At 51.1% G+C, this 26,174-nt stretch overlaps 1 protein-coding gene across 6 annotated transcripts in view; it reads left to right on the forward strand.

Annotated features, from left to right (window-relative positions):
- The first annotated feature begins 434 nt into the window (after positions 1 to 434).
- CUX1 (cut like homeobox 1) overlaps positions 435 to 26,174 on the forward strand; it is a 349,582-nt gene continuing 323,842 nt past the window's right edge. For 5 of the 6 annotated variants that reach the window (XM_068968697.1, XM_068968698.1, XM_068968701.1 and 2 more), the window contains exon 1: positions 435 to 514. In XM_068968697.1, coding sequence (XP_068824798.1) covers positions 452 to 514 — 63 coding nt within the window. In that variant the 5' untranslated portion in view covers positions 435 to 451. The remainder of the gene's footprint in view (positions 515 to 26,174) is intronic. The other variant, XM_068968700.1, reaches the window with a different exon arrangement.

Below are 26,174 nucleotides of genomic sequence, written 5' to 3' on the forward strand. Positions count from 1 at the left end.
CGCGCCCGAAAACCGCCCCAGGTGAGCCGGGCTCGGGGGGCCTCCTGCTGGGGGCCCGGGGGCGCCCCCCTCCCGTCGCCCTCCAGCGCCCCCTCGGGGCCGGGCCGGCGGCCTTCGCCACCGCCCCGCCGGGGCCGGGGTCTCGGGAGGGGCGGGGGTCGCCGGCCGGCCGGCGGGTGCCGCGGGGGAGCGGGCAGGGGCCGCGCGCGCGCGCGCGCGAGGGGCCCGGCGGCGGCGGCGGCCCGCCGCGCCCTCGGGCTCCGGCTCCGGCTCCGGCTCGGGCTCGCCATGGCTGCGGCGGCGCCGTGAGGAGGAGTCCGCGTGCTCCGTGGCGGCGGCGGCGGCCGGCTCCAGGCCGGGTTTTGGCGCCGCCCGCCTGCTGCCTCCTGGCGGCTCCTGAACTCCAGCCCCCTCTCTATCAGCCTCTCACTCCGTCTCAATATGTCTCAAGATGGCGGCCAATGTGGGATCGATGTTTCAATATTGGAAGCGCTTTGATTTACAGCAGCTGCAGGTCAGGCTTCTCCTCGCTCGGCCTCTCGCCCGGGGGTGGGGGCTGCGGGCGGTCGCGGCCTCCCCCCGGGACCCCGGGCCGCCCGGCCGCCGGGGGGCCGCGGCGGCGGGGAGGAGGGGGGTGCCGGGGGAACGCGGGGCCGAGTCGGGGACAAGTCCCTCTCGCTCCCCGGCCCCCATTGATAACTCGCTTGATCAGAAATTGATCCTCTTTGTTCAATTCATCGATCAGCCCAAGATGGCGCCGGGAGCCGCCGCCGCCGCCACCGCTGCCCCCGGTGTCGGCCCCCACCCCGGGGCGCCCCCCCCCCCGGCCCTGCGCCGCCGCCGCCGCGGGACCCGGGGAGGGGGCGGCCCCGGCGGCCCGCGGGGCGCGCGCGCGAGCCGGGGGAGCGGGCGGCTGGCTGGCGGGCGGGCGGGCGGCGGCGGCGGACACTGTGCCGGGAGGGGGCTGCGGCCCGGCGGCGGCGGCGCCCGGCCGCGCGCCCCGCGCCCCCCGGCCCGCCGTATTCCCGGGGAAAGTTTGTGGGGAGTTGCTGTGGGGGTGAAGCGCCTGCCTCTCCAGGAGGAGCCGCCGGCGCGGCGGAGCTGGGGCTGGTGGCGCTGTGGTGCCGCCGGCTCGGGGGAGGGTCAGAGCGGCCACCGGCGGCGGCGGCGGCGCGGCCCGGCTCGGCTCCGGCCAGGCGGGCGGGTGGCCGGGCGGGCGTCCGCGCTCCCCGGGCCCCGGCCGGCTGGGGCCCCGGCCGCCGCCGCCCCCCGCCCCCCACCCTGGGCTGTCAGCGGGCCGGGACCGCGCCGCTGCTCCCGCGCCGGACCTGGGGTTCCTTCTGCGTGGACCCCGGGGTTTGTTTACGTCCGGGCGGGCGCCCGGGGGGCCACCCGCAGACCCCGCAGCCGCCCCGCTCTTTTGTGTGCCTGCACGAGCGGCGCGGACCGGCCCCTCAGCGGCCGGGGACCCGGGTAGGGGCGCTCGGGGAAACTTGCGGGAGGCAGCGGGTGCCCGGCACGCGGACACCGGGGGTCGGGGTGACCCGGGGGCGCGGGTGCGGGCGCCGGAGGAGGACTGCAACTTTCCCCGAGCGCAGGCCCGTCTCTGCGCCTGGGTGCGCGGTTTGTCGCGGCCCGGGGCGCTTGCTCCCGCTTCCTATCCGGGCGGCCTTCGCCCCGTGCCCGGGGCTTCCCGCGGCTGCCAGTGACCCATCAGCTCCTCTCGGACCCTTTCCTCCGAGGTCCTGCCCTCCCAGCAGGGTTCGCGGCGGCGGTGGCGGGTGGAGGGGGGTGGGTGGGCAATGGAGAGCGCGGCGGGTCCGCTCCGAAATGCCTACCCAGATCGTGTTCTCGAAAGCAAATCCCCGGGTGTCCCACTGGACAGCGGTGTGCCGGGCCGCGGTCCACGCACCCAACCCCAGGCGCTGAGGGGGGATCGTGCTGGGGCTCCCCATCCGTCTCCCGAGCCACAGCCGTGCCCAGGGGCCGCGTTCCTGCCTGCCACCCCCCACCCAGGGGAGCAGCGCGCCCTCGGGGTCCGCCTGGGACCTGCCAGCTCCGCGCTGGCGGCTCCTGGACAGCCCCGGGACTCTGCCAGGTGGATGTTGTGCGTAGCCGGAGCCAAGTTGAAGGTGAGCGGCGTGTGGGCCAGAAGCTCGGCGAGCGCTGGCGGTGGGGGTTGGAGAGGTGTCTGCGGCTTAGAGGGGCCCAGGGCGCCCAGGCGCTCCGGTTTGGGGAGGGTCCCTCAGCGTCCCTGTGGGACAGCTATTGCTCTCAGCTCTAAGGTGTGCTTGAAGGTAAACTTGGCCGAACTTTCCTAACCCGGAGCACTGGTGATAGTGACCTGCAGTACTTTTAGGAGGGAAGGAAATGAACTCCAGATGCAGACTTGCATGAAATGCAGCGGATTGGATTAAAACGTATGTAAACGGAGTCTGACAACTTTAATTGTATATGCTTGTTTTCGGCTCTTGCCTGCGTAGTAAGAGCGATAAAGCAGACTGACGGCCGTTATGAAATTTCTTCACATTTCTCGCTTAACTAGGAAGAAGACTATGTGAAATATGTATTTCCGATAAGATTAAAACTTAAAGGAGTTTGAGTGTTTATTGACTAAAATAGATTATTCCGAAGTGTCTATTGTGTAAATTAGATTCCTGAATGTAATGAACACAGCCGAATGGCATTTTTGATAAATTGGTCTACCCTGTTTTAGTAAAAATAGCTCCCTTTTACCATAATTTAATTCCCGAGCTTACTATAAAACCCGTTGTGGAGTTTTAGGAGACAAACCTTAAATTTTTTTTTTTCCCCTTGTCTTCCTAAATGTGACATTCCAGCCTAATACCAAGGTGGTTTCTTCCTTAAGTGTCCTGGCAAAAACTGCTTAGGAGATGGATTCCGTTTCTCCAGAGTTACTAGATTTTATGACTTCTTTGATTCCCCCCCCCCACCCCACCCACTCCTTGGTGATTAGTTACATCTTCAATGTAGTACTTGGTGGGGGGCTGCATTTAGGTGTGTAACTTTAATGAAAAGTTTCTCTGTCAGTTCATGTGCAAGAACTTTCAGATGTTGGTGTTGAATTAAAAAAATTCTTCATCTGAGCTTCGTTCTTTTTACTGAGCAGCCCGCTGGTTTTTGGTGATGGATGGAAGATTTGGCCTTAGACGGTTTTCGATTGCCACTTCATCGCCTGTTTGAAAACCTTCAGTTGCCTATGGGATGCCCAGGTTCTAGAAGGTGAAAGTGGTTCTGTCTTTGGGCCCTGAAGAGGCCTTTTGAGTTGATATCTGGTTTAGCGTCATCTCTGTTCCCACAGACAGTAAGTGAGCCAGTGCATCTGCAGTTTGAGAAGAGAGAATTCATTAGTTTCAGACTCCTCTCATCTTTCCAGAACCCCTTATCCTGAGCTCAGGTTGCCTGCGGAGCCAAGTGAGGGTGGTGGTATTGCTACCTGAGGGTAAAGAGACTGGGTCCCTGAGGGTCCAGTTGGGAGCCCCTCGCTTGACACAAGGACCTGGGGCTGAGCCCTCCTGAGCCCTCTGCTCGGTCTGCCTTGAAGCTGCCTTGGGACGTGGAGTGAGTGCCCAGGAAGTTTCTGCAGACTGAGCTCTATTTTGTTTCCTTTTTAGTCCCAAAGTCTTGTGGTATGGGAGTTTCAGGGCTCTGGCCTTGCTAAGACTAGTTGGACAAGTTTTTTATCCTATCCCAGACTTGTAAAAACCAGGCTTTTTTTTTTTTTTAAGTAAGAAAAACACCATTGTATAAATTTGCCTTTTAAATACACGTTTGGAAAGAGGACACTTTCTAAAACAAGCTCATGTAACTCTGTATGTTAGGGTAGCTTTTTGCCAGTGCCTGGCTTCATTTTGGAGCATTATTCCTACATGGTGACTAGTCTTTCCCTTTAAGGAACCTCTGCAGAAGTAATCTTTAAATGTTTTCCTCTTTTTTTTTTTTTTCAAAATAAGAAAGCAATTTCATTTTTGCTGCAAGTCCGTTTTCTGGTTGCTTTTATTTTGTTTTCTCTTGTTAGGGAAGTGTGTAGGTTACCAGCCATCCAGGACGCTTCCCCAAACGAAGTATATTATTTTGATTACAATTTGTATCTCATCTAGGGCCGTTTAAAATAAAGAGTAAACAAATGGGGGATGAGGTTCCACACAGCTGCTGCCTTTGTTTTTTTGGTTCTCTTAATAATATCAGTGTCTTAGAGATTGTGTGTGGGAAGGGGTCATTATCAGTTGATTAAAGTTTTTTCCCCCCTCTATGAAACTATGCATAGGTTTTTTTTGGGGGGGAGGGGGTGGGGGAGTTGTGTGTTTGCTTGCTTTTTTAAAAAAGTGTAAGTCAGGGAAGAGGTTAAGTTATGCAGCACTTCTTGCAGTGGTGGGTCCGTAGAGGCCCCCTTCTCCCTTTTCCCCCAGTTTCATCCATCTTGCCTGTAGTTAGCGACATGAGAAAGTGGAGAAGGGACAGATTGCCCGTCCTCAGGAATAACTCTCCTAATCAATCCACTGAGCTGACCTTAAAAATGCTGTCTGGTGAGTCAGTTGAGCCCAAGACCTTTAGTGACTGTTGCAAAAGTCCTCTGCCCTGTTGTATGCAATTCAAACAAACCCACCAGGGTTTGCTTGGGGCTGGGCGGGGGGAAGGTAGGCTGGGTGGGGGCATAAGGGGTCCCTGTTCAGAAGCACCGGGCTGTACCTTGGGACCCCCCAACCTTGCATCTGCCTGGAGCAGTCAGTAGTCTAAATTCCTCCTGAGGCTGGGATCACATCCTAAGAGAAAAACCAAGGCTCCCAGTAGAAAAATCATGTGTGTTTCAGCTCATCTGTAAAAGCACAAGGAACATCCACAGTGAAATGAAGGGAGGACAAAATTGTTGAAGGAAAAGTTGTACAGTTTTTAAAAAGAGAAATCCATCGTGTGAAAAATCGTGCAAGGGCTAGGCCGGATTCCTACCTGTGCTTCCCTATTTTTTCAGTGCACATGATTGGCCTCATGTCAGTTGCACCGATTTAAAAGACAGATGTATCTGATGGACTGTATAACACAGCAATAACGAGAAGTTTCTATAAACATTAAATATATAGGATCTTGTATTTTTAGAAATTATTAAAAAACCCATTTTAATGTATTATATACATTATATAACATAAACATCTGTATATGTATATATACATGAAGTAGCTTTCCCTATGAAAGGTCTGATTTTTACAAGTAATTGTCAAAGACCGAAATTCATGTATTTCATCCTATTGTTTTGTCTGAAGCCCTTGCGTTATGGCTGCAGACAGATAGTTTTGGTTTCAGCTGAAATTCCCCTGCCTCTGATTGTTTAAACCAGACCCTTAATCTTATTTTAACATACTTAAAATGTTCAAAAAACCCGGAAGAATTGTTTTGTATAAGTAGCAAGTGAATGTAGTTTAAACACTCAAGCAATTCTGGTATCTAATTGAAAACAGGTGGAATTCTTGGAATCCTGTGTTTGAATCTTATTATAGCAAAGCACAGAGACACTTCTTACGTATGGCCATTCATTTTGTCCAAGGCTTTTGAAGAGGGGCTCTGTGGCCTCTCCGTGTGCCCCACTGCAGTTTTTACCTGGATGTTCAGTCGTGCTGGGCGCTTTAGGGACCGGATGCCTGTGTGTGCTTGGGCACTGAGAGAGCTGTGTGAGGGTTGATCATGGAGTGAAAAGGGAACTTTAATGGCATAGTTAGACAAGCGATTTGATATGTGTTATACAACTAATAATGGCACAGAAATTGTGAATCCATTTGTGATTTCTGATTTAATAAACATTTGTTGACATGAGCATTTGGATACATTTTGTTACACCCCGATAAAGATTTAGAATAAATTAACTTTCCCTAAGCACATCTAGAGATGTAACCTTAAATAGCAACAAAACCAAACAAAAAGCCAGGTTAAGGGGATATGTCAATAACATGTCATGGTGGGGCCCTCTAGATTATCCCATTCATTTCTCCTCTTTTACTTTTCCCAAGCCGGCTGATAGCCTTGGTTTCATTGTATGTTTAAGAGCCAAGTTTCAGTTGGTGTTTCGGTGCTGATTTGTATTGACCTGTTGGTTCCGTCAAAGTCTTGGATTTCCTGAGGTGTAGTCAGTCCTACTTTTCAGCTGTGTTCTGAGCAAGTTGGTGGAGGAGAAGCGTCTCGGGCTGGGCTGAAGGTGTTCTGGCAGGGGGCTACCTGGGATTGAGGGGGGACCTGTGGCATTGCCCTCATTAGTACCATGGCTTGAAGCCATGGCTTTCAGACACCTGGCCTAATGCATCTGGGCTGTGACTTTAAAAACTGTGTGTGCTACCCTGTTCATTTAATGCGACACAGTTAAAGAAACATAATGATGGCGAACAGCTCTTCCTGAAAGACATCTAATTTGTTACAGAACCCATCAAGAACCTTTCCTTTGAAAAGTAAACAACTCTCTAATAAAAATAATTCTAATTCTTGCTATAATTAAATTCTGATAGGGTGATGTTAATGCGCAAAATAAATGTTGTCAGTTTTCCTCATTTGAATCTACAGACTTTTCTTTACTGCAGGAGGCCCCAGGGCGGGCAGGCAAGTGGCAGAAATTTTGTGTTTATTAGAGCCCTGGGCCAGGGGCAGCCCTGGGGAAGTTCTTCAGATGTGATTGGTCAGATGCCTGTGCAAGAGGTCTCCCCCCTACCCAGTTCTTAGGAACACCACCAGGGGACAGGTAACTGGAAAGCACTGGAGATGGGAGTATTCAATCCTTCCAAGAATTTACCCAGCACTGCAGAGCGGCTGGAAGAATATAGCCAGGTAGGAGACTGACATGAAACTAACTAGATTCCACTTCCTCCTCTGAGGCACTTGTGAAGTTGGGAAAGGTGGGTGATCCCACCTTTTATAAAACACGAGAGGCCATGGTCAGGGCTACCGGACCTTCCTTGTGGCCGACTCAGCCAGCTGACAGTTGAAATCCTGGACGCTTCTGACTGTGATTTATGAAGTTCATTTCGGAAGAAATTACCAGAGCTTGCTCAGAAGCTTGTTCTTTCTTAGCATTGACCCGAGTATACCAGCATGGGGCCTGTTTTCTTAAAGACATCATTCTCTTTGACTGTGTTTATCTAATAAGTTAAAGCAGTTAATTTTTTTTTAAAAGTTATGCATAGTTGAGGTGTCTTGAGTTTGGTTAAGGGAAAAACAAATTGACAAATTAGCTCTTTCTTAAGTGAACGTTGCGAAATTGTGAGAAATAGAATGCCATTCTTACTGTCATTAAAATTTTATTTGGGTGTTGACAGCTTTTTGCTAAATGTAAGACGTTCAGATCCTGTCCACCCAGCTGTAAAACAAAAAAAGAAAATACCTAAAAAACAACCCACCCAGTTCAAAAGCTTCTTTTCCAATTTCCCCCTAAAAGCAAGGTAGTCTGTCTCTAACATTGGGTCTTTCCTCCTAATGAATTGTTAGTATTTTGTTTTCTAACATAGTTTTATATTTTAAGCATCTTGGTTTGGTTGTTATTTTGGACCTGCAAGGGTCTTTGGTTTGTTGCCACCGCCCCTTGGGGTTTTAGAGGAGCAGTCTCTGCTTAGATCAAAATAGTTTGACGTAAAGCTAGTAAGTGACACCAGAGGTGAATCCTTGTCTTGAAGATGCAGACAGAAGCAAGGCCTGTGGGCTGTTGGCAGAGGAAGAGCCGATTTGGAGCCACCCTCAACCTGGGCGCTGCCAGCCCCGAGCGCCTCCTGTCACCCTACCTGCCACTTCTTGTCCCTCCTCCGAGCTCGTGCCCTGCCAAGCCTGTCCCCTCCTTCATTCTGACAACTTTTATTTTATTTTTTTTTTTGGTTTAAAGTATTTGTGGAACTCCATTATTTTGAGATTCTTGGAAGAAAGATACTATGTAAATGAAAATTAAAAATAAAATTCTTGCTGGAGGGAATTGTACATTTAATTTTTTGATTAGGTTTGGAAAAGACATTTTTTTCCCCCTCACCCTGAAAGTAAGAACATTCTGTTGCTCCTATCACCATTTTTGCTTCATTCTGAAAGGTGCGGCAGATAATGGTGAAGCATGTCCTTTATTTTCTGTTTTTCCCCACGATAGTTGACCTAGAACTTGAACCCACGCAGCTCTGTGTACAGTGAATTATTTCTGTTTCACATTGCTCTGCTGTGCCCTTGCCGAGTGTGTAGGTAGCAGCTGCCCATGGAATGCAGACCTTTCAAAGGGGAGAAGATCTGGGGTCACCAGTGTGCAGAAATTACAACTGACGTTGTATGTAGACCTGCAAGTAAAATTCCATCCTCCCTTCCTGTTCACACAGCAGAGGTGTTGTAAGCTGTACCCTTTTGAAACAGAAAGCTCGAGAACAGGAGCGGTCATGTAAACCAGTGGAGAAACCTTAATTTACTGGAATTGCTTCATTTCACTTGCACCTCAGCTTGTCGTTATATAACACTCTGTGCTGTCACACCACGCAGCCAAGTAGGAGACAAGGTCAGGTTTGGAGTCGTGCTTCTGCTCCCTAGGCATGCGTGGGACCCAGGAGCCAGACAGGAAGCCCAGGCTGCTGCCAAGACGCCCTGTCCAGGTGCCCTGGGCCACCAGGGCCCTCACCGTCATGGGCAGGCACAGAGGATCGGTGCGGTGGCCAGGGCCTGCCAAGCCCTTCCCTCGCGAGCAGTGTGACGTGTAGTCAGGAAATTGTCACCTGAAGCCTGCTAACCCTGGGGATGGGGGGATGGGGCACACGGGCTTCCCCCCGCCATCCCCCCCCACCCCCACAGCTCCTCAGCCCCAGCACCCTAATTTGTCAGCATTGACATAGAATTGGAAGAGGAAGGATATTGCTGTTATGGTTGAATGTCATCGTCAAGAGGAGTAAGGAATGGTTTGCGATTGTTTTGCGTTGCTCTGTGTTGGTATGTAATTATGCTGCCATTTTAATGCACACTGACACTTTAATACATCTTGTGTGTGTGTATGAAGTTAGTTTTGGGGGGGGTAGTTGTGTGTGAGAGCCAAATCTTCCTAACACACAAGAGCTGGGAGTATTAGCCTTTACCAGTGCAGTTTCAGAACTGCCTGTCTGAAACAGGTCGTAGTCATTATAGGTGCGACAGCCAGATGAGCCTTCCCCAGTCATTGCTTCCATCATCTCATGTCTCTCCTTAAACCCCCGTGGTGGCTCCCGCTGGCACAGGATGGAGACCACACTCCTCAACAGGCAGAGTTCCTGAAGGGTGTCTGTACATCGCCTACACCTTTTCCCCGCTGTGGAAGGATCCTCGGGTTGGTGCTCCATGGAGGGGACCTCCCCCTCCTCCCCCTGCACATCGGGGTACCCAGCCTGGTTTATGCACCTCTTTTTCATCTTAGCCAAAGCCACAGAGGGAGCCCCCTCGTGCACCAGGCACTGTGATGCAGGGCGGGAGAGCCAGTAGCCCAGATGCGCAGAGGGGCCGGGTGGCTGGAACGTGGCTGTGATGGTGTGTACCCGTGGGATGGTAGAGGGCGGCAGAGGACGGGCATCTCGACTGCGGGGGGGTGGGCAGGGAAAGCGTCTGGAGCAGGAGAGGCTAAGCTTGAGCCGAGTTCTGTGCAGAGGGGGTAGCTGGTGGTCTCTGAATGCCCTCCTTCGCTGTCTCTGATGGACCCCACGTAACACCCTCTCAGCTTCTGACCACCCTTCCCGGGTGCCCGCCTTATGCCTTCAGTGCACCCACTGAATACCCTGCGCTCTGGCGCGCACCCGCCCCAACTCGGGGCTCCCAATGAGTCCTGTTGCAGGAGAACTTTGGGCTTCTCTTAGCAGGCAGACCTGTGTATTCCTGATTTGAGGCTCACTCAGCTAGTTAATTTCAGAACTGCAAATGGAAGTCGTCTTCTGATTGTGAAAGGTAGGTAGGGTACATTCAAATGGCTGTGTTTTGAAAGCTACTGATAGGTACACAGGGCTAGCGCATGTATTTCTTTTCATTTGTTTTATTGCCATGTATTAAAGTCCTCCTTTGCCAAGTGACATATAGGTTGGTTAAGATACACATAATCGTATTCGTGGCACATAATGCAAAAAGTTCACATTTTTAAAAATAGAATTGGGCAGAACAATTCTTTGACAGAGAATTATTCTCCAACTCTGCCCACAGCCTGAATGGGAGGAAACTTCCCCACATGAACCAGGGGAAAGTCGGTATTGTAAGGATCAGAACCCCACCAACACAAGCAACACGAAGGCTTGGGGGTCAGTGCTGGAGAAACGTCTCGGGAGTGCTTGGCACCCCGGAAGCTGGCCCATGAGTGTGGGCGCAGCTTGACCGAGTAGCTCCCTTTCAGAACAGTGGCCTTCACAGCCTGCGTGCTTTCTCTGCTTCTTCATTTACAAAGTACCTAGGGTATTTCTGTAGGGGTGACGTCACCGTCTGGCTGCATGAATATTTGCATGGATTTGGGGAAGTGAGGGCTGCCAGGCCTTTGCTGAGCGGGGGTGCGAAAGGAGCCACCGTCCCTGGGGTCCAGACTGGGTGGCTGATTGGAGGTGGGGGGGCAGGGCCTGGCATCCACGAGGAAGAGGTAGACGTGCTCCTTTGCTGGGCTACGGGCACCGGAGGGAATGGCAGGGGTAGGGGGTGTGGGGAACTCAGGGGCTGAGCGCCTGGCAGAAGGAGGGGTGAAGTGCAGTGGAGAGGTTTTGGTGTTGAAGCCTAGAAGATGGGTTGAAATCCGGGGTTTGAAGCACCTGGAGGATTTGTCTGAGTTTTGGTTGGTGCCTGCGAGTTTGCCATCATTTGTGGCGGGGAGGGCTGAAGAGTTCATCTTAGCGTGGGGATCCCCCCTCCCACCTTGTGTTGTAACTTCGTCAGTTGTGGAGCTGGGGCTGCCACGGGGCTTCAGGAAAAGGCAGAGAGGAGAAGGAAAGCATTGCGGGGAGTGCTGGCTTCCTCACGTTGTAGCTGGTTTTATGTCCGCTGGTGACAAGGCACATGCTTTAAAGACATTTGTACGTGTAGATAGATGCACACCCACCGTGTGTACTTAGTCGCTCAGTTGTGTCCCACTCTTTGCGACCCCGTGGACTGTAGCCCACCAGGCTCCCTCTGTCCGTGGGATTCCCCCGGCAAGACTACAGGAGGGGGCTCCCTGGGGCTGCCTTCCTCCTGCTTTCCCTCTCCCCGTCACCCCGGCCGTCCCCGAGAATGGCTTTCCCCTAAAGGAGGGTCGTCATGATGAGGCTGCCAGGGGATCAGAAGGGGTTCCCTGTCCACAGGGCGCCCAGGTTGAGCTTGGGGGTGGGTGAGTCCCTTCACTTGAACAGCTGAGCACTGGACAGAGCCTGTGTGGTGGACGTGGAAGCCCAGTGGACAGACACCTTTCCAGCCGAGGCCTCGCTAGATCCGAGACACTTTCTTGAGCCTCCCCTGCTGCGAGACTTCAGAGTCAGTGCACAGTGGAGCTCCAGAGAGAAGGACTGTCTGACAGATAATCCTTCCCCAGGAGGTAAGCCCTCAGGTTAGCAAACTGTATCTGATGGTTGGGGTGCATTTACAGCATCGGGCTGAACAGAACCCTCCCTGTGTCACCTGCTACCCTCAACGTCCCATCGGTGCATAAAGCAGATTGGTGGGAAGGGTTGGGGGGAATTGGAAGGCAAGAGAGATGCCAAGTGGTGGGGCCTGGGGTGTGGGTTGTGGGGTGTGGGAGGGAACTGGTGCAGGCAAGGCCGTGCCCTGTCCAGTGGGCAGTCCAGCCGTGAGCGCTGGGCTGAGGAAGCGTCTCTGACCAGGACTGTTCTCTGACACCCCTGGCTTGATGCTAGTACAGGGGAGCCATTTGCTATCAGATGCTAATATTTGTGTTCAACCTCGTGACGGCCAGGATGAAACTCCCTCCTCTCTCAGTCACTGGGAGCCTAGTCGACTTAGCCCCTGTTGTGATACTGGACTCAAATCCACTCATATCACCGAAAAGCACCCAGGACACAGGGATTTGTTCCCAGTTGCCCATGAAGGTGTGGCACTGGGCCACGTTCACTAAGAGGGCAGCTCTGTAAGGGTCCTCAGGAGGACCTCCCTCTCTCGAGAAGACGCCTCGCCAGATGATGCTCTTTATTTTCCTCGAGGAGTCATCTTGGAACAGCTGAGTGTTTAGGTTCCTCTGAACTCAGATGATTTTTTGTTTTTGCATGCCGGCTTGTTTGGGCTGATACGGCTTGTTTTATAATGAAGTTGTACATTTAGTAAGAAAACACGCACAAGGGTGCGCTGCTCTCGGAAATAACACAGCAGGTTTGAATGAGGTGGTTTGCAGTCTTGTTTGTTTCGGGGGATGAGCCATTTTTCTCCATAGAGTGTTGGGACCCTTCATTCATTCATTTATTGGGCAGGTCTCCCTGGTGCCTGATGTTGGCCCTGGATCCTGGTCAAGCCCCTGGGGTACCAAGAGGAATGAGCCCCCGGTCCCGCTGGTCCAAACCGAAGGACACACTGGGCCCCCTGCAGATGTCAGCTTATAGGGGTTGGGGGTGTCTGATGTGTGCGGAGGGCAGGACAGAGGTCTGGAAAGATGGGACATGGTGTTCCACTGACCCACCTCCTCCCCTGGTGGCCAGGCGCTGCTGTAGCACAGCCTTCCAGTGTCCACAGCAGCAGGATGGCCCTGCCCTCAAGGGACTTATGATCTAGCAGAGGAGACGGAAAGTAAACACGAGAGGAATAAGTGCATTATAGCGTGGGAGTGCCCGGGGCCTGGGCCCAGACATCTCGGTGCAGAGTCCCGCTGAGTCACTTCTGTGTTCTGAGGGCCCCCTGAGAGAGGCTGCTTCTTAAATGCAAGAAGGACCATTCAGAACTCAGATTTGTGTTCAGGAGGATCCAGAATGCAAGGGGAAGGGATGGTGAAGGATGGAGCCAGGAGGGTGGGGAGTCATGGTCCAGAACGAGATGGGGAGGGACTGGGCGGGGAGAGAAGGTGCCAGGCTGCGTGCCGGCAGGCGCCAGGCCCTGGCGTGACCCGGGAGGCCACTGGGGTCGTGGTGGCCATGGCGGAGATGGGCTGAGTGAGTGGCATTCAGAGACAGGGGAGGCCTCAGCAGAGGGGACTGAGGCCGGGCCAGGGCAGGGCGGGGAGCAGTGCGTGGAGGGAGGAGAGGTCTTCTGTGTCAGCTGGGGCCCGGCTCTGGTCCCCCCCAGAGGCGGCCTGTGCGTACAGCCGCCGGGCTGGGCCCCAGAGGTTTATTAAAAGCAGGTGGGGTGCCAGGCGCTGTACTTGAGCGTTGGGTGTGACTCAGACAGGCATGGAGTCAGCCTGGAGTTTCTTTATTCATCCCTATTTGCTTTTTGTTGGTAATCCTTTGTAATTCCCCAGTTTCATGATGTAATTTTAATGGAATTTAACTCGAACACTTCAAAATTATGTAATTAATTACGTTCGGCTTCAATTACAATGACTAATTACAGTGTGATACCTGGTGGCAAGTCAGGTATGTCCTGGTGGGGGGTTCATGCCTGCCAGCTATTAGGATGGCCACTGTCTGTCACCAGTGGGTATGGCTGCCCCCCCCCCCCCCCCAGGAGCAGCTCTGGGACCTGTGAGGTGTGTGATGGGGAACGGGGGTGTGTGCAAGGGGTGGGGGCATGGTGGTGGTGATGGGCATGGGGGCCTATTGTAGGGCACAAAGGTTTGAACTTGTTTGCAGGTAGAAGAGCAGGACTCTCGCTAGGAAAGTGAGTTTGGAGGACGCGGGCGGGGAACCAGGGTCCTGCCGTGGGATTCCTCTGTTCACTCCGGGATATGGGAGGGAGGCTGCACTGAAATCACTGTGAACACGGCCTCAAGAACGGGTAAGACGGCTCAGGGAGGAAGGAAGAGGTTCCACAAACTACGAGGGGTGAAAGAGGAGGGTGAGAGCCAGAGCCTTGTTTAGAAATGTCGCTCTGGGAATTATTCCCAGGTGGCCAGTGCGCGGGCCTCCGGGAGCAGCCAGTGCACCTCAGACCCCAGGATGGAGCCTTGTGTTCGTGGGCTTCCTCTCTGCACGTGGTGGTGGTTATATTTTGTGTCAGGAGGAGGGGGTCTGGCTGAGAAATCTTTATGCTGAGTGGCCGTTGCCTCTGAAGTGAGGCCCTGCCTTCTCCCTCTGGGGTCGGCAGCCCTTCCTGAGCTGCGTGTTGGGGGAATTCATGCTCATAGGAGGGCGGCCCCCACTTTGCCCTGGTCCCCGCGCAGCCTCATGCCCTGACCTCCCTCCCTCCAGGGAAGCTTCTGGAACAGACTTTGAACAGCGGTGTCCGCAGGAGGCATCCGGTGGCCAGTGCCACGTTTCTTCTAGATGCCTGTTATCTATTTGAGAGGCTCAGGGCATCGTTTCAAGAGCCCATTCTTAACATCTGAGACTAGGGAGGTTTTCCTGACGCTCGCCTGTGAGTTTTCCGTCATTTCCCATGGGGTGTGCAGAGTGGACTATTGCTGGCCAAGGAAGCTGGTCTCAGAAGCTCAAGCTGAGGCGGCGATTTGGGTTCGGCCTTGAGGGCACCCCAGAGTCTTCCGGGTGTCTGCTCTTTAAGGGAGAGCTCCTTTCACCTTTGGGAGGGGGCTCAGTGGTGCCCCAGAGGGCTTGGAGACCTTCCCTGTGGGTCCTGCTGCAGAGGGGGCTCCCTCGACACAATGCCTGATACATTTACTCTGTCACTTTCTATTTTTTTAAATAATGTGCACACAAAACTTATCGTTTTAAAGTTTTGAAAGTGCGCCGTTGGTTATTCTGTGCCATATTCACACGTTGTGAATATGTGACAGCCACTCTGTGTAACCATCACCACGATCTAATTCCAGAGTGTTTCCGTCACCCCAGCGAGAACCCCATACCCGTCAGCAGTCACCCTTCTTCCCAACTCCCCCCAGGCTCTGTAGGTAACCTTTGGTCTACGTCCTGTGCCTCTGGGTTTGCCTGTTCTTCACATATAAATGGAATCGTGGACTTTTGTCTGGCCCCTTTTCTCTCACTGTAAGTTTTGCTAGTTCACCCATGTTGAGGTGCGTATCAGCACTTCAGTCCTTTTTATGGCCGAGTAATAGCATCCTGTTAAACCTCTGTCTATTCTTTCATAAACTGATGGGCATTGAGATTGTTTCCGCTTTGGGGCTAGCGCGGAGAAGGTGCTGTGGACATCTGTGTGTAAGTGTTTGCGTGACTGTAGGTTTTCAGTTTTCTCGTTTATGCTTAGGAGTGGAATTGCTGGGTCCTAGGTAGTAACTCTGTGTTTAACTTTTTGAGTCTGCTACTTTGTGGCCTCCCCTTGACTCCTCTTCCTCAGGTACCTCTCTGGTGGGGTTGCCCTTTGGGACCACGGTTACGTGCAGATGGACTGTGGAGAGCCTGGGAGCACACACTGTTGGCAGCGCACCCAGGGTCTCTGCCCTTCCCTGCCTTCCCTCCTTACTCACCAGCAAAGGGGCCTCTCCTCTGGCCAAGTGTGATGGTCATTTCACTTTGTCTTGGCTGGAGAGATAGGGACTGTCAAGCAGATTTGCTCATGGTGCTGCTTCTGAGTTAAAAGGCGATGAGCCAGGACAAAGTGCCATTTTCTGCCTGTGAACACACCCGTGGGAGAAGAGGCCGTCCAGGCCTGCTGATAGAAGGTGGCAGGAACCTGGGCCCTCTGTCCTGCCTGCCGTCTGCCCCCAGCCTTCTGTGATGGAAATCCAGCATTACAGCCGATGTCCCCCGCCTGCCGCCCCGCCCCGCGACTGCTCTGGCTCGGTGTGGATGAGAAGTCACGTTTCAGAGATGTGATGGTCCCTGCTGAAGGCAGAGCCGAGCTGAGGGTGTGAGATGAAAGTGAGCACTGAAGCTCTCTTCCGAGAGCAGGCAGCATCCCATTTGCCAAGCCAGATGTCCCGCAATACTTCAGATGCTGCCGATAAAGCATCGAGCAATTAGAATGGTTAATATTCAGTTAAGTATAATTAGAAGCTGGTGTAAATTTTGAATGAAATTGACAGGTTCCGCAAGTTAGAGCAAAATATCAAATCTCCTTCAGTTGTGTGTATGTATCTCTGTGGGTCTGTCAATTCAGACAGGTATATCATCTTACCTCCTAGGAATTGAAATGAGGGCCTGCTGTCAACCCAGTTCACTATAATTCTGGAAGTTTAGGAACGTCTTGCCAATTGTTTTATATTAAAAATTGAAATCCTTAGGTCAAGAGCTTTAACGCTCTCATTTCTATGCTACAGCAGGAAAAACTAAATCCGTATTTTCTGCTGCCTTCAGGGCGTGTGTGTGTGTGTGTGTGTGTGTGTGTGTGTGTGTGTGTGTGTGTGTGCCTTGTGTGTGTGCATGTGTGCACACATGTGCGTTTCTCCCCGCCCCTGAGTTGCATTCATCACTTCTCACTTCACAGCACATCATGATTTATCTTATTTTTTTCTCCTCTCTGCTCCAGCCCTAGTAGGATTGCTGAATCCCAGGGTTGCTCCCCCGCGCGGCTACACCACTTTGCTCTCTCTGCCTCTGTCTCATCAGAGCTTCCCGGAAACCTTTATCCTGATGGTTTCAGAGTGGCACTTGAGGGTTGTGATTTTTCTCTGATCACCGGTGTGTTTTCTGCTTGTTACCAACCTTGTTTTATACCCGTCTAGATTTTCAGATTTACTTTTTCATAAATCGTCTGGTCCTGTATTTCATCCCTTGTTGATTTGCAAGAATTCCTTGTATGTTAACCTGGTAACCCTTTGTTGGTTTTCACCTTCCTAAGTCGCTTCTCCCAATCTTTCACTTGTTTGTTGATTTGTCTGTAGTGTCCTTCAATAAACAGAAAAACCTAACTTTGATGAAGTCGGATCTATCAGTTTTTCATTTCAGTCTTGTTTGAGAAAATCTTTTCCCCACTCAAGATCACAAAGATACTCATACTTTGACAGCCGTAGAGCTTTGTCTGCCGTGTTTAGATTTTTAGGTTAGAGATGGTTTCCGTGCAGACTGTGAGGGAGTCAGTTTTTCTCCAGCACTGCCTGCCGGGCAGTCCAGTCTCCTACCCAGTGATTTAGGGAGTTGCCTCCCTTGAATGCCAAGTCCCTGTATATATGTGGGTATGTTTCCAGGTCATTCTTTTGTTCCACTACCCCGTGTGTTTCGTCTTGTACAGGCGCCTCACTGTTTGATTACTGTGGCTTTATACATGTTTTTCTTTCAGATTGGGTGAATTTGTACTTTGCCTTTCTCTTTCGAAATATCCTAACTCCTCACCGTCCATTATTCTTTAATGCTGATTTCCATCAAGCTCTCCTTAAGTTCCACTGGATTTTCTTTATTGGATTTGGAATAAATATACAGATTAATCTGGGAGAAAATTAAGAAATTTCAAGTTTTCCTATCCGTGACTGAGACTGTTTCTCCATTTGCTTAGGTCTTTCTTCAGGAAGGTTTGGTACCTTCGTCACCAGGTTAAATCCTGGTTTTGTACAGTTTCTGTAGTAGTGTGAACAATGACTTTGTGTTTTTTTTTTTCTTCTTGATTGACTATTCTGGTGTGGAGGAAAAAACTGGTTTTTGTTTACTGATTTTGAAACTGGCCAGGTTGCTGAGTCTCTTGTTGGGTTTACTAGTTCACTTGAACCTGTTGCATCTCTGGGGAGGGTATCATATGCAAAAAACATGACACTTTTGTATGTCCCTTTCCTTCCACTCCTCATACCCAAGAGACTTGTGTTGTCGGCCAGAAGGCCAAGGACTCTGCTGCAGACTGGTGATGGGGCTCTGTGTCTTCTTTCCTGGTCTTAGAGGGAATGCACCTGATGGAGATTTTTGGTAGCAGCTTTAATCAGGTTAATAACTACATGATGCCATTGTCTCCACTTTTCTGAGAGCTTTCATCATGAGTCGGTGTGGACCTTTTCCTTTAAATCTGTTCATTTCTGGGTGATTTTAAGCGCTCAGTGATGAATGTGGTAAATTGCAGTGATCAGCACTCCGATGTTGAAGCGTCCATTGTGTTCCTCGATCAACTCTTCCCTGTCTTATATTTTAAAATATTGTTGGACTAGATGTATAGTTGCCACATCTGTGTTATTAAGTAAAATGGCCTACAGTTTCCTTATTTTTATCCAGCTGGAATTGAGGTTATACTAGTCTCATAAAATGGGTTAAAATGGCTTTGGAACCATTTGTGTAAGATGAAGATTATCTGTATCTGGAATTGGATAGGGCTCACCTGTGACCGTGGGGCCTGAGCCTAAGAGTGGGCTCAGAGGAATTTATCATTTCATTTTCTTTGTTAATCTATCTGAGTTTTCTGTCAATAGACTTATTTTGGCATTTTATAATTTCTAGATATGTGTCCATTTCATCTAGGCATTAAAATTTTTTCTTGTGTGATTATTTGTAGTATTTCCATTGTTTCTTAAAAACTGTTTTGATATTCAAATTTCTTCTTCTTTTTGTTCTTCCCTTCATTTTTTAGTTTCTATTTGCCTGATAAAGCCTCTTCTCTTTCATTATTGCCACTTGACCCCCTGGAGAAGGAAATGGCAACCCACTCCAGTATTCTTGCCTGGAGAATCGCATGGATGGAGGAGCCTGGTAGGCTACAGTCCACGGGGTCCCAAAGAGTCGGACATGACTGAGCGACTTCACTCACTCACTCACTCCATGTCCTTTTACTCTGTGTCTAATATAGATACGTGATGCAGGATCTTGTTTTCTAAACCCTGGTTGAGAGTCTGTCTGATTAGTGAAATTAAGTGGTGTACATTTATGATAATCATGATTATATTAGGACAAATGCAGTTTTATGGTTTCTATTTTATCATACTCTTCGGGGAGGGTACCTTTTTTTTTTTTTAATATATATACTGGAGTATAGTTGATTTATAAGGTTGCATTAGTGTCAGGTGTGCAACAAAGTGATTCAACTATACATATACATATATGGGGTATCTTTTTGTAGCCAAGCCCCTGGGGTGACCTCTTGGTGCCTTACTCCAGCCACGCCTGTTCTCCTGGGGCTGCTGCCCTCTCTCTGATGTTACTGCCCTGAGACTCATTGCAGGATCCCCTAGGGGAGGGGTTACCTGCAGAGATTTTGATCCTGCTAGTCTGGGGTGGGCACTGGTGTTTTTTCAAAGCTTCTCACAACAGGAGTGGGGTGTGGCATAGACTGGCCATGAGCTGATAAATGTCAAAGCTGGGAGATGGGGGCTTAGGGGTACATGATGGTCTTTCTGTCTGTGTATAGCTGCAAGTCTGATTACGTCCTGGCTGAGACCCACTGGCACTAACGTGGTACCATCCTAGGTAGAGGTGAGGAGGGAATGGAACCTAGCAAGACCCTATGGGGCTCCTGGGCATGAAAGCCTTTCAAACAGTTGCTAAGGAGGGAAGGGAGGGGATGCAGAGACAAAGGAGGAGCAGCTGAGTAAGAGTACTGCAGCCCTGGGGCCTGGTTCCACTGCAGGGGATACACATAACAATATCTTTGAGCTCTTTACCGAAGTAGAATGCCAACACATAGAAGATGTTAGCACCCTCAGTCCAGAGAAGACCACAGTTTAATAATCTTGAGAAGCTCATTAGGAGGAGATCACCTGAGGCCAGATTAAAGGAGTGTAGGCCCTGTACACACCCTAATCTTTATTAGCTACCCTGCCCTGAACCATTGCCATAAAACACCTCCTCTCCAAATCCTCCCGGGTTGGGGACACACAGTTTTGGGGGGCACGAACCCACTGGGTCCTCCTTTGCCTGGCAAAGCAATAAAACTTTTCTTTTTGTGGCTGTTTAGTTGCCAAATCGTGTCCGATTCTTTTGCAACCTCATGGACTGTCAGGCTCCTCTGTCCATGGGATTCCCCAGGTAAGAATACTGGATTGGGTTGCCATTTCCTTCTCCAGGGCATCTTCCTGACCCAGAGAGTGAACTGTGCCTCTTGCACTGGCAGGCGGGTTCTTTACCACTGAGCCACCGTGGAGATGCTACTTCACCCACAGCTCTGTGTCTGAGATTCGATTCAGCACCGGCATACAGAGGCTGTTTTCCATATCAGGAACAGAGAAGGCTTGCTAGATAGATCTGGGGCTGCCAGAACATTGAACATGGCTTATGGGGCATGTATTTTATTTCTCTTGGAAAGCGCTGTTCTAAACTAAACCCTTGTACTCCTGTGGTCCGTGAACCAGCAGCAGCAGTTAGGAGCTTGTTAGAAATACAGAACCTTAGTCCCTACCATAGACCAACTGAGTAAGAATCCACAGTTTTGTGAGATTCCCCAGGTGATTCATACACACATTTAAAGTTTGAGAAACACTAAGTCCAGATCTTTTTTAAAGGGATGGTTGGCTTTATTTAATTCCTATTTTAATAGAGTGACTTCTCCTCCCTTATCACTCCAGTTGAGCTTTTCCAGGACAGAGGTAGCAGCCAGTCCTCTGAGGAGCTAGAAAAGGTTCACACCCTCAGTGAGGTTGTGCAAGGGAGGCCCCCAGGCCCTCTCCCAGACCTGTTTTAAACCTAGCTCCTTTTTGATGCACAGTTCTCCTAGTATCAGCTGTCTGCTTTTCAAAGTCCTATAACATATTAAAATGACAAATTGGAACAAGGCAAGGCAGATCTTAGCAGCAGGACTAGTGGTCTGCTTGGGAGATAGAGACCAGAGGACAAGTCTTCAGTCAGGGGTGCTGTTTGCTGGAGAGCCAGCCCCCCACCACCCACAAGTGGAGGTGCTGAGGAACATGGGGATTCTGCAGGTTTCGGCCTTGATCTTCACTATGGTCCATCTGAGCCACTGGGAAAGGACCAGGTGACGTCCTGATGAATATGCCTACCACAGCCCTCCTGTGGGGAGGGCAGTATTGTCACCAAGTCCAGAAACAAACACTTGTTTGGAAGATGTGCTTTGGGGAGCATCTCCTCCGCTCCTTGCGCTGGGGGCCATGGCTCCCGTCCCCTGGTGGGGGCGGGAGGGGGGTGCGCAGCTTTCAGCGTGGGAACATGGAGTTCCTAGGTGGCCTGCCTTTGGGTGGCCCCGACCCGCCAGCCTATCTGACTTGGGATCTCCACTTAGTGGCTGTGTGACCCTGGGCCCTTGACCTGCTTCCTGTGCACAGTGGTGATGATAAAGCTCCTTACTCTATGGGGTCTGGCTATAGGACAGTGCCCGATGCACTAGCCCTAAATGTCTTTTAGCCTCAAAATCACAAAGTCAAGGAAAGGTGTGGTGTTGGCAGCTCACCAGCGAGACGGCCTTCTAGTGGCAGTGTCACCCTGTGGCCAGGTGATGTCCTCTGTCACAGCGCTGGTACCGACACCTGCACCGTCCGGGCCACGGTTGGTGTGTTGTTTTCTACTCCTTTTTCTCTTATGCTTTTCCCCAGAGGTCATTTCCCCCTTTCTATGGTTAAAAAGAAAAATACCCGCTTACACGTTAAACCCACCTCAGTGAATAACGTATTTTTAAGGCCAAGGCCTTCCCCTGGGTGTGAGCAGCTTGCGCAGTGAGTATTCAGCGGGCAAATGAGAAATGTGAGTCGTGCAGTACTTGGCATCTCTAGCTCCTGAGGTTTGGTGGCAGACTTCCTACAGAGAGGAGGAACTGCAGAGTGGAAACCCTCTCAGACACAGACAGCCAAAGAGTCCTTCAGACGAAACGGGCTGACTCTCGGTGTTGATTGGGACGAATGGTTATTTGAGTTTTTCTCCTCCTCCTGTTTCCTCAGCCTGCAAGGCCTCCACGGGGGCCAGATTCATCCTAGATTTACCACTTTTGTGCAGAGTGAGGCTTATCCCTAAAGATGACAGCCGTTTCTTGTCCCTTCTGCAATGCACAGCAGATGGAAGCCCCAGAGTGCCTGGACCCACAGACACTTGCAGGGCGTCTCCCTGCCTGTGCAGAAAGCTCAGGTTTGCTGTCTCTGGTGGCTGCCCACAGCAGTGAGCAGGAAAAGCCACGGTGCCCCGTGACTTACCTGTTGGGCTCCGAGTTCTGTTTTCTTGGCCAAGATCTTGAAGACAGTTTCCAAGTAGGTGTTTCTTCCTTGGCAGCGGATTTGGGCTCTCAGTCTCGTCAGCCCTGTCCTTGTCTGCAGGGGCACTGAGCTGGGGGGTTTGGGAGAGGGGCAGAGTGGCTAATGTGACTTACTGCTCTGTCCTCTGTCACGAAGATATGAACAGAGCGGCACCACTGGCTGAATTTCAAACGTAGGACATTCATATAAAGCACACTTTGATCTGACTTCTAGATAGATAATAACTGAACTATGAAACTGGGAAGCAGTGGCCAGACAGTGGTACCGAATATGCACCAGCAAGGGTTTCAGGAGCAAAGTCTGAAAAATCTGGTAAAAAAATCTTGGATGACAAGGAATAAAGGACTCGACCCTCAAGGCTCCATGGTGCCCTGCTGTGCGGGTACCCCAGGGCCTGCCACTCCAGGAAGTGGAGGCCGTGGTTGGCTCTGCACTTTCAGGCCCTGGTCAGTCTCCTCTACCTGACATTTTCAATTTGGGGGCAAAACCCTGAAATTCAGACATTTAAGAAGGGGTCATGGATGAGAGAAGTATGGGAGTAGAAAGAGTTATAAGGCTGAACTAATGCTTTTCCACATGGCCCCTGTGGTTATCACTTTTTAAAAAATGATCCAAGGTACTCCCCCCCTACCCTCCCCGGCCAAATAGTTGTACATCTTGAATGTTTTTAATTTTAAAATAAAAATTGTCTAGAGATAGTCATCATTTTTGTATATTTTCTTTCTTTCAAAACACTTTATTTTCATTTTTTATCAAAAATCCTCTAAGGCTTAGTGTTAAAAAGAACCAGCACCCTGCCCACGTCTTCAGTACCCGCAGCCTGGAGCAGTGTCTGTGGTCTGAATAGCTGGGTTTCCAGCTCTGGGCAGTTTGCTTACTGATGTGGCATCGTGAGACGCGTGTGGGGATTTAGGCCTCCCCAGAGCCACCCCACCCCTCAACCCCTCCCATCACAGGCCTCTTTTTGGCTCAGTCAGTGTCCAAGGATTCAGCATTGATAGCTGTGACTACATAAATAAATACTTTCTGTGAGATACCTAATTTATCCCCGAACCCTCCTCCAGCAACGTAAGTCTCTTAAGACACGGGAACCTATCGCATCGGTAGGCTTTGTCTCTTCTTGTCGTCCCACGCTCCTGGCCCCCGTGTTCTGCTCTGGCTGGAGTTGCTGCTGCCTGGTCCTGGCCCCTGCTGCCCTCCAGGCCCCTTTCCTTATCATCATCCTGGGGCCTCCCTTTCTGTCTCTTCGGCTCTGTCTCCCTAGTTCCGTGGTTTTGTCTCTCTCGGTTAATCTCTTGCTTGGTTGGGGTGGATCTTCTCCAGCAGCTTCCCGACGAAGGGTGTCTGCCTCTGCGATCCGACAAGGTCTTCATCTTGCCCTGTGTCATCTGAGCCAAGGGTGGAATTCCAGGTTGGAAAGCACTGCCCTCGACTGGAAGGGCCCACCCTCATCCAGGAGCCCGTTGGCGAGCATCCTGACTTCCCATCCCCTGCCGTCTCTCTGACACCTTTTAGAGTCGGGTCTTCCCCTTTTTTTCTTTTTTCCCTTTTTTCAGGCATCAGGAAGACTTGCTCCTGTGTGGGTCCTGTTTTCCTGCCCTGGTTTCCTGTCCCTTGGAGCTCAGTGTGCAGACGTGGGCCTCCTGCACTCATCTGCTAATTTTTCTCCCCTTTCACTCTCCATGCCTTTGTCTCTGGGGACATATCTTCTCGGAGAATTCTCAGCCTCCCAGTCTTTGTAAACTTGCATCTGCCACATTTTTTAGCTCAGGTGTTTTCTCTTGTTCCTTGAACGTTCCATTCTTTGGACCTGTTCTTATTTCAAAGATGCAGTATCTTATCTCACTGGCTGCTTTCATCACCGTTAAAAAAAAAAAAAAGTTTCCTTCTGTTCCCTGAATTGACTGTGCTTCATGTTTACTTTTAAAAATCTTTAAGAAAACACTGAATATATGCAAACAATTGTATGTAACACATTTTGGCTACAAAGTGTAATAATGTAATTAACACCTGTGAACTCTCCCCCCACAACTCAGGAACCAGACACAGCCAGGCCAGTAATTTGCATCCGCCTGCATTACCCTCCCCTCTCCTCGTTTCCCTTCCTCCCTGAAGGACAGGTGGCCACTGTCCTAAGTACTGTATTTATTATGTCATGACCTTAAAATAATGTTTTATCACAAATCTATGCACACTTTAAGTGTTAGTCGCTCAGTCGTGTCTGGCTCTTTGTAACCCCATGGACCGTAGCCTGCCAGGCTCCTCTGTCCATGGGATTCTCCAGGCAAGAATACTGGACTGGGTTGCCATTTCCTTCTCCAGGGGATCTTCCCAATGCAGAGATTGAACCCAGGTCTCCTGCATGGCAGACAGATTCTTTACTGCTTGAGCCACCAGGGAAACCTTAAATGCTATATTATTTACAACTGCTTGGTTATGAGCTGTATTAAAAAAACGGTATTATTCTGCAGGTAGACTTCTGGAACTTGCCTCTCTGACTCGTTCTGTAAGGGAGGGTCATCTGCTGTAGTCACTGTGGTCTCCCTTGTCTCTGATGTTTAGGCCCAGTGCTGGGACCAGACTCAAGGTTATTTATCCTTTCTCCTTCCTGTGGGTTTGTCTCTGCTCCTTCTCTCTCTCCCTCGGTCCCAGTTAGAGATTTCTTCAAATGTCGGGTGACATTTCATCATCTGTCTCTATGTAAGTGCAAGGCATCAGCATGCTGATATGGGAGCTCGTGTGTGTGTGTGTGTGTGTGTGTGTGTGTGTGTGTGTGTGTGTGTATCTCTCTCTCTCTCGAGAGGGGCTGGTTTTGGGGGCAGTCGACTGGTAGCCTTCACTGTAAATAATCAGCCCAGGTGTTTTGCTGGGGGTGGGGACGTTTGCTGTTTGCTCTTGGGCTGACAGCTTCTCCTGTAAACTCCCTGGGTTCCCTGCTGGGTGGGATGGCTCAGGCTGAAAGTCTGAGGGCCTGTCCCCAGCTTCCTCTGGTCTGTGCAGGCTGCTGTGGCTGGGCCAGTGGCTGGGAAGCTTCTAGGATCTGGTGGACTTCTCCTTTGCTCCCTGCTCCTGAGAGACTAGACCTTGCTGTTGTGGAGGGAGCAGAGAGCTCGGGTATCAAGCTGCCATTTTTAAGCTGGAAGTCACATGCCTTCAAAACGCCCCACTTAACATATGGGGTTAGGCTGTTATGTCTCTGATGACCCCAGTTTTCTAGGAAACACATCAGTTTTCTTTTACAGCCATCTTTCGGGAGTACCTTCCAACCAGGTTGCCCGTGAGTGACACGTGCTTGACGCACTTTGAAGATCACCTTCAGAGCAACTTTGTGAAGCACCGTGAACGCTGGGCTCACTAGCCTAGGAGCCTTGCTTGTGATGGGAAGGAGGCAGCTGTGTGGGCTTTGGGACCTGAGCCTGGGGTTCAGATCCTCCACCACTTCGTGGTTGGATGCCTCCACTCCCTCATCTGAAAGGAGAGTCCTTCCTAACTGGGTTGTTATAAAAACAAAACAGGGGATATATGTGAAGTGCCTGCTGGCAGCTGCTCTGTAACTGGGAGCTATTATTAACCATGGCATCCTTACTGGACTAAGAAATGGCACCCCCATCTCGCATTCATGTAGCACCTCATTCTCAGTAGTGCTTATTCACACACACACTCAGAAGGACTAAAAACAGACTCAGCTCGGATTGTGCCGATCAACTGCAGGGTCGGCTCCCTCCCTCCCCACCTCTCGCCTGTAATCTTCCCCAGCACATGGACGCCCCACTTCCTGCCTCAGAACTCACTCTTCTCTCCCTTGCCAGGAGGCGGACCCCATCCCTTGGAGCCCCCAGCTCAGGCCCTGCCTCCCTGAGCAGCCCTTTCTGCCTTCCCAGCCCCAGCAGCTCTCTTTGGAAACCCCTCCGTCCTCTGGCGACACTGAGCCCCACTCACCTGGCCAGGGGCCTTGCCTGCCTGAGGCCATCCTGAGGGGTGAGGCCTCCTCCTCCTCCATCTCAGCTGGTCATTTCTAGTCAATTGACAAGACAAGGCTTGGGCAGAGGTAGGGTTTTACCTGCGTTTACAGGTGTCATGGTGGGAGAGTCCGCCAGTGGTTTTGCAGGAATCTTACCATTTAAGTCGTAACATTCAG

The sequence above is a fragment of the Capricornis sumatraensis genome, chromosome 3 (genome assembly GCF_032405125.1).
Source record: "Capricornis sumatraensis isolate serow.1 chromosome 3, serow.2, whole genome shotgun sequence".
Lineage (NCBI taxonomy): Eukaryota > Metazoa > Chordata > Mammalia > Artiodactyla > Bovidae > Capricornis > Capricornis sumatraensis.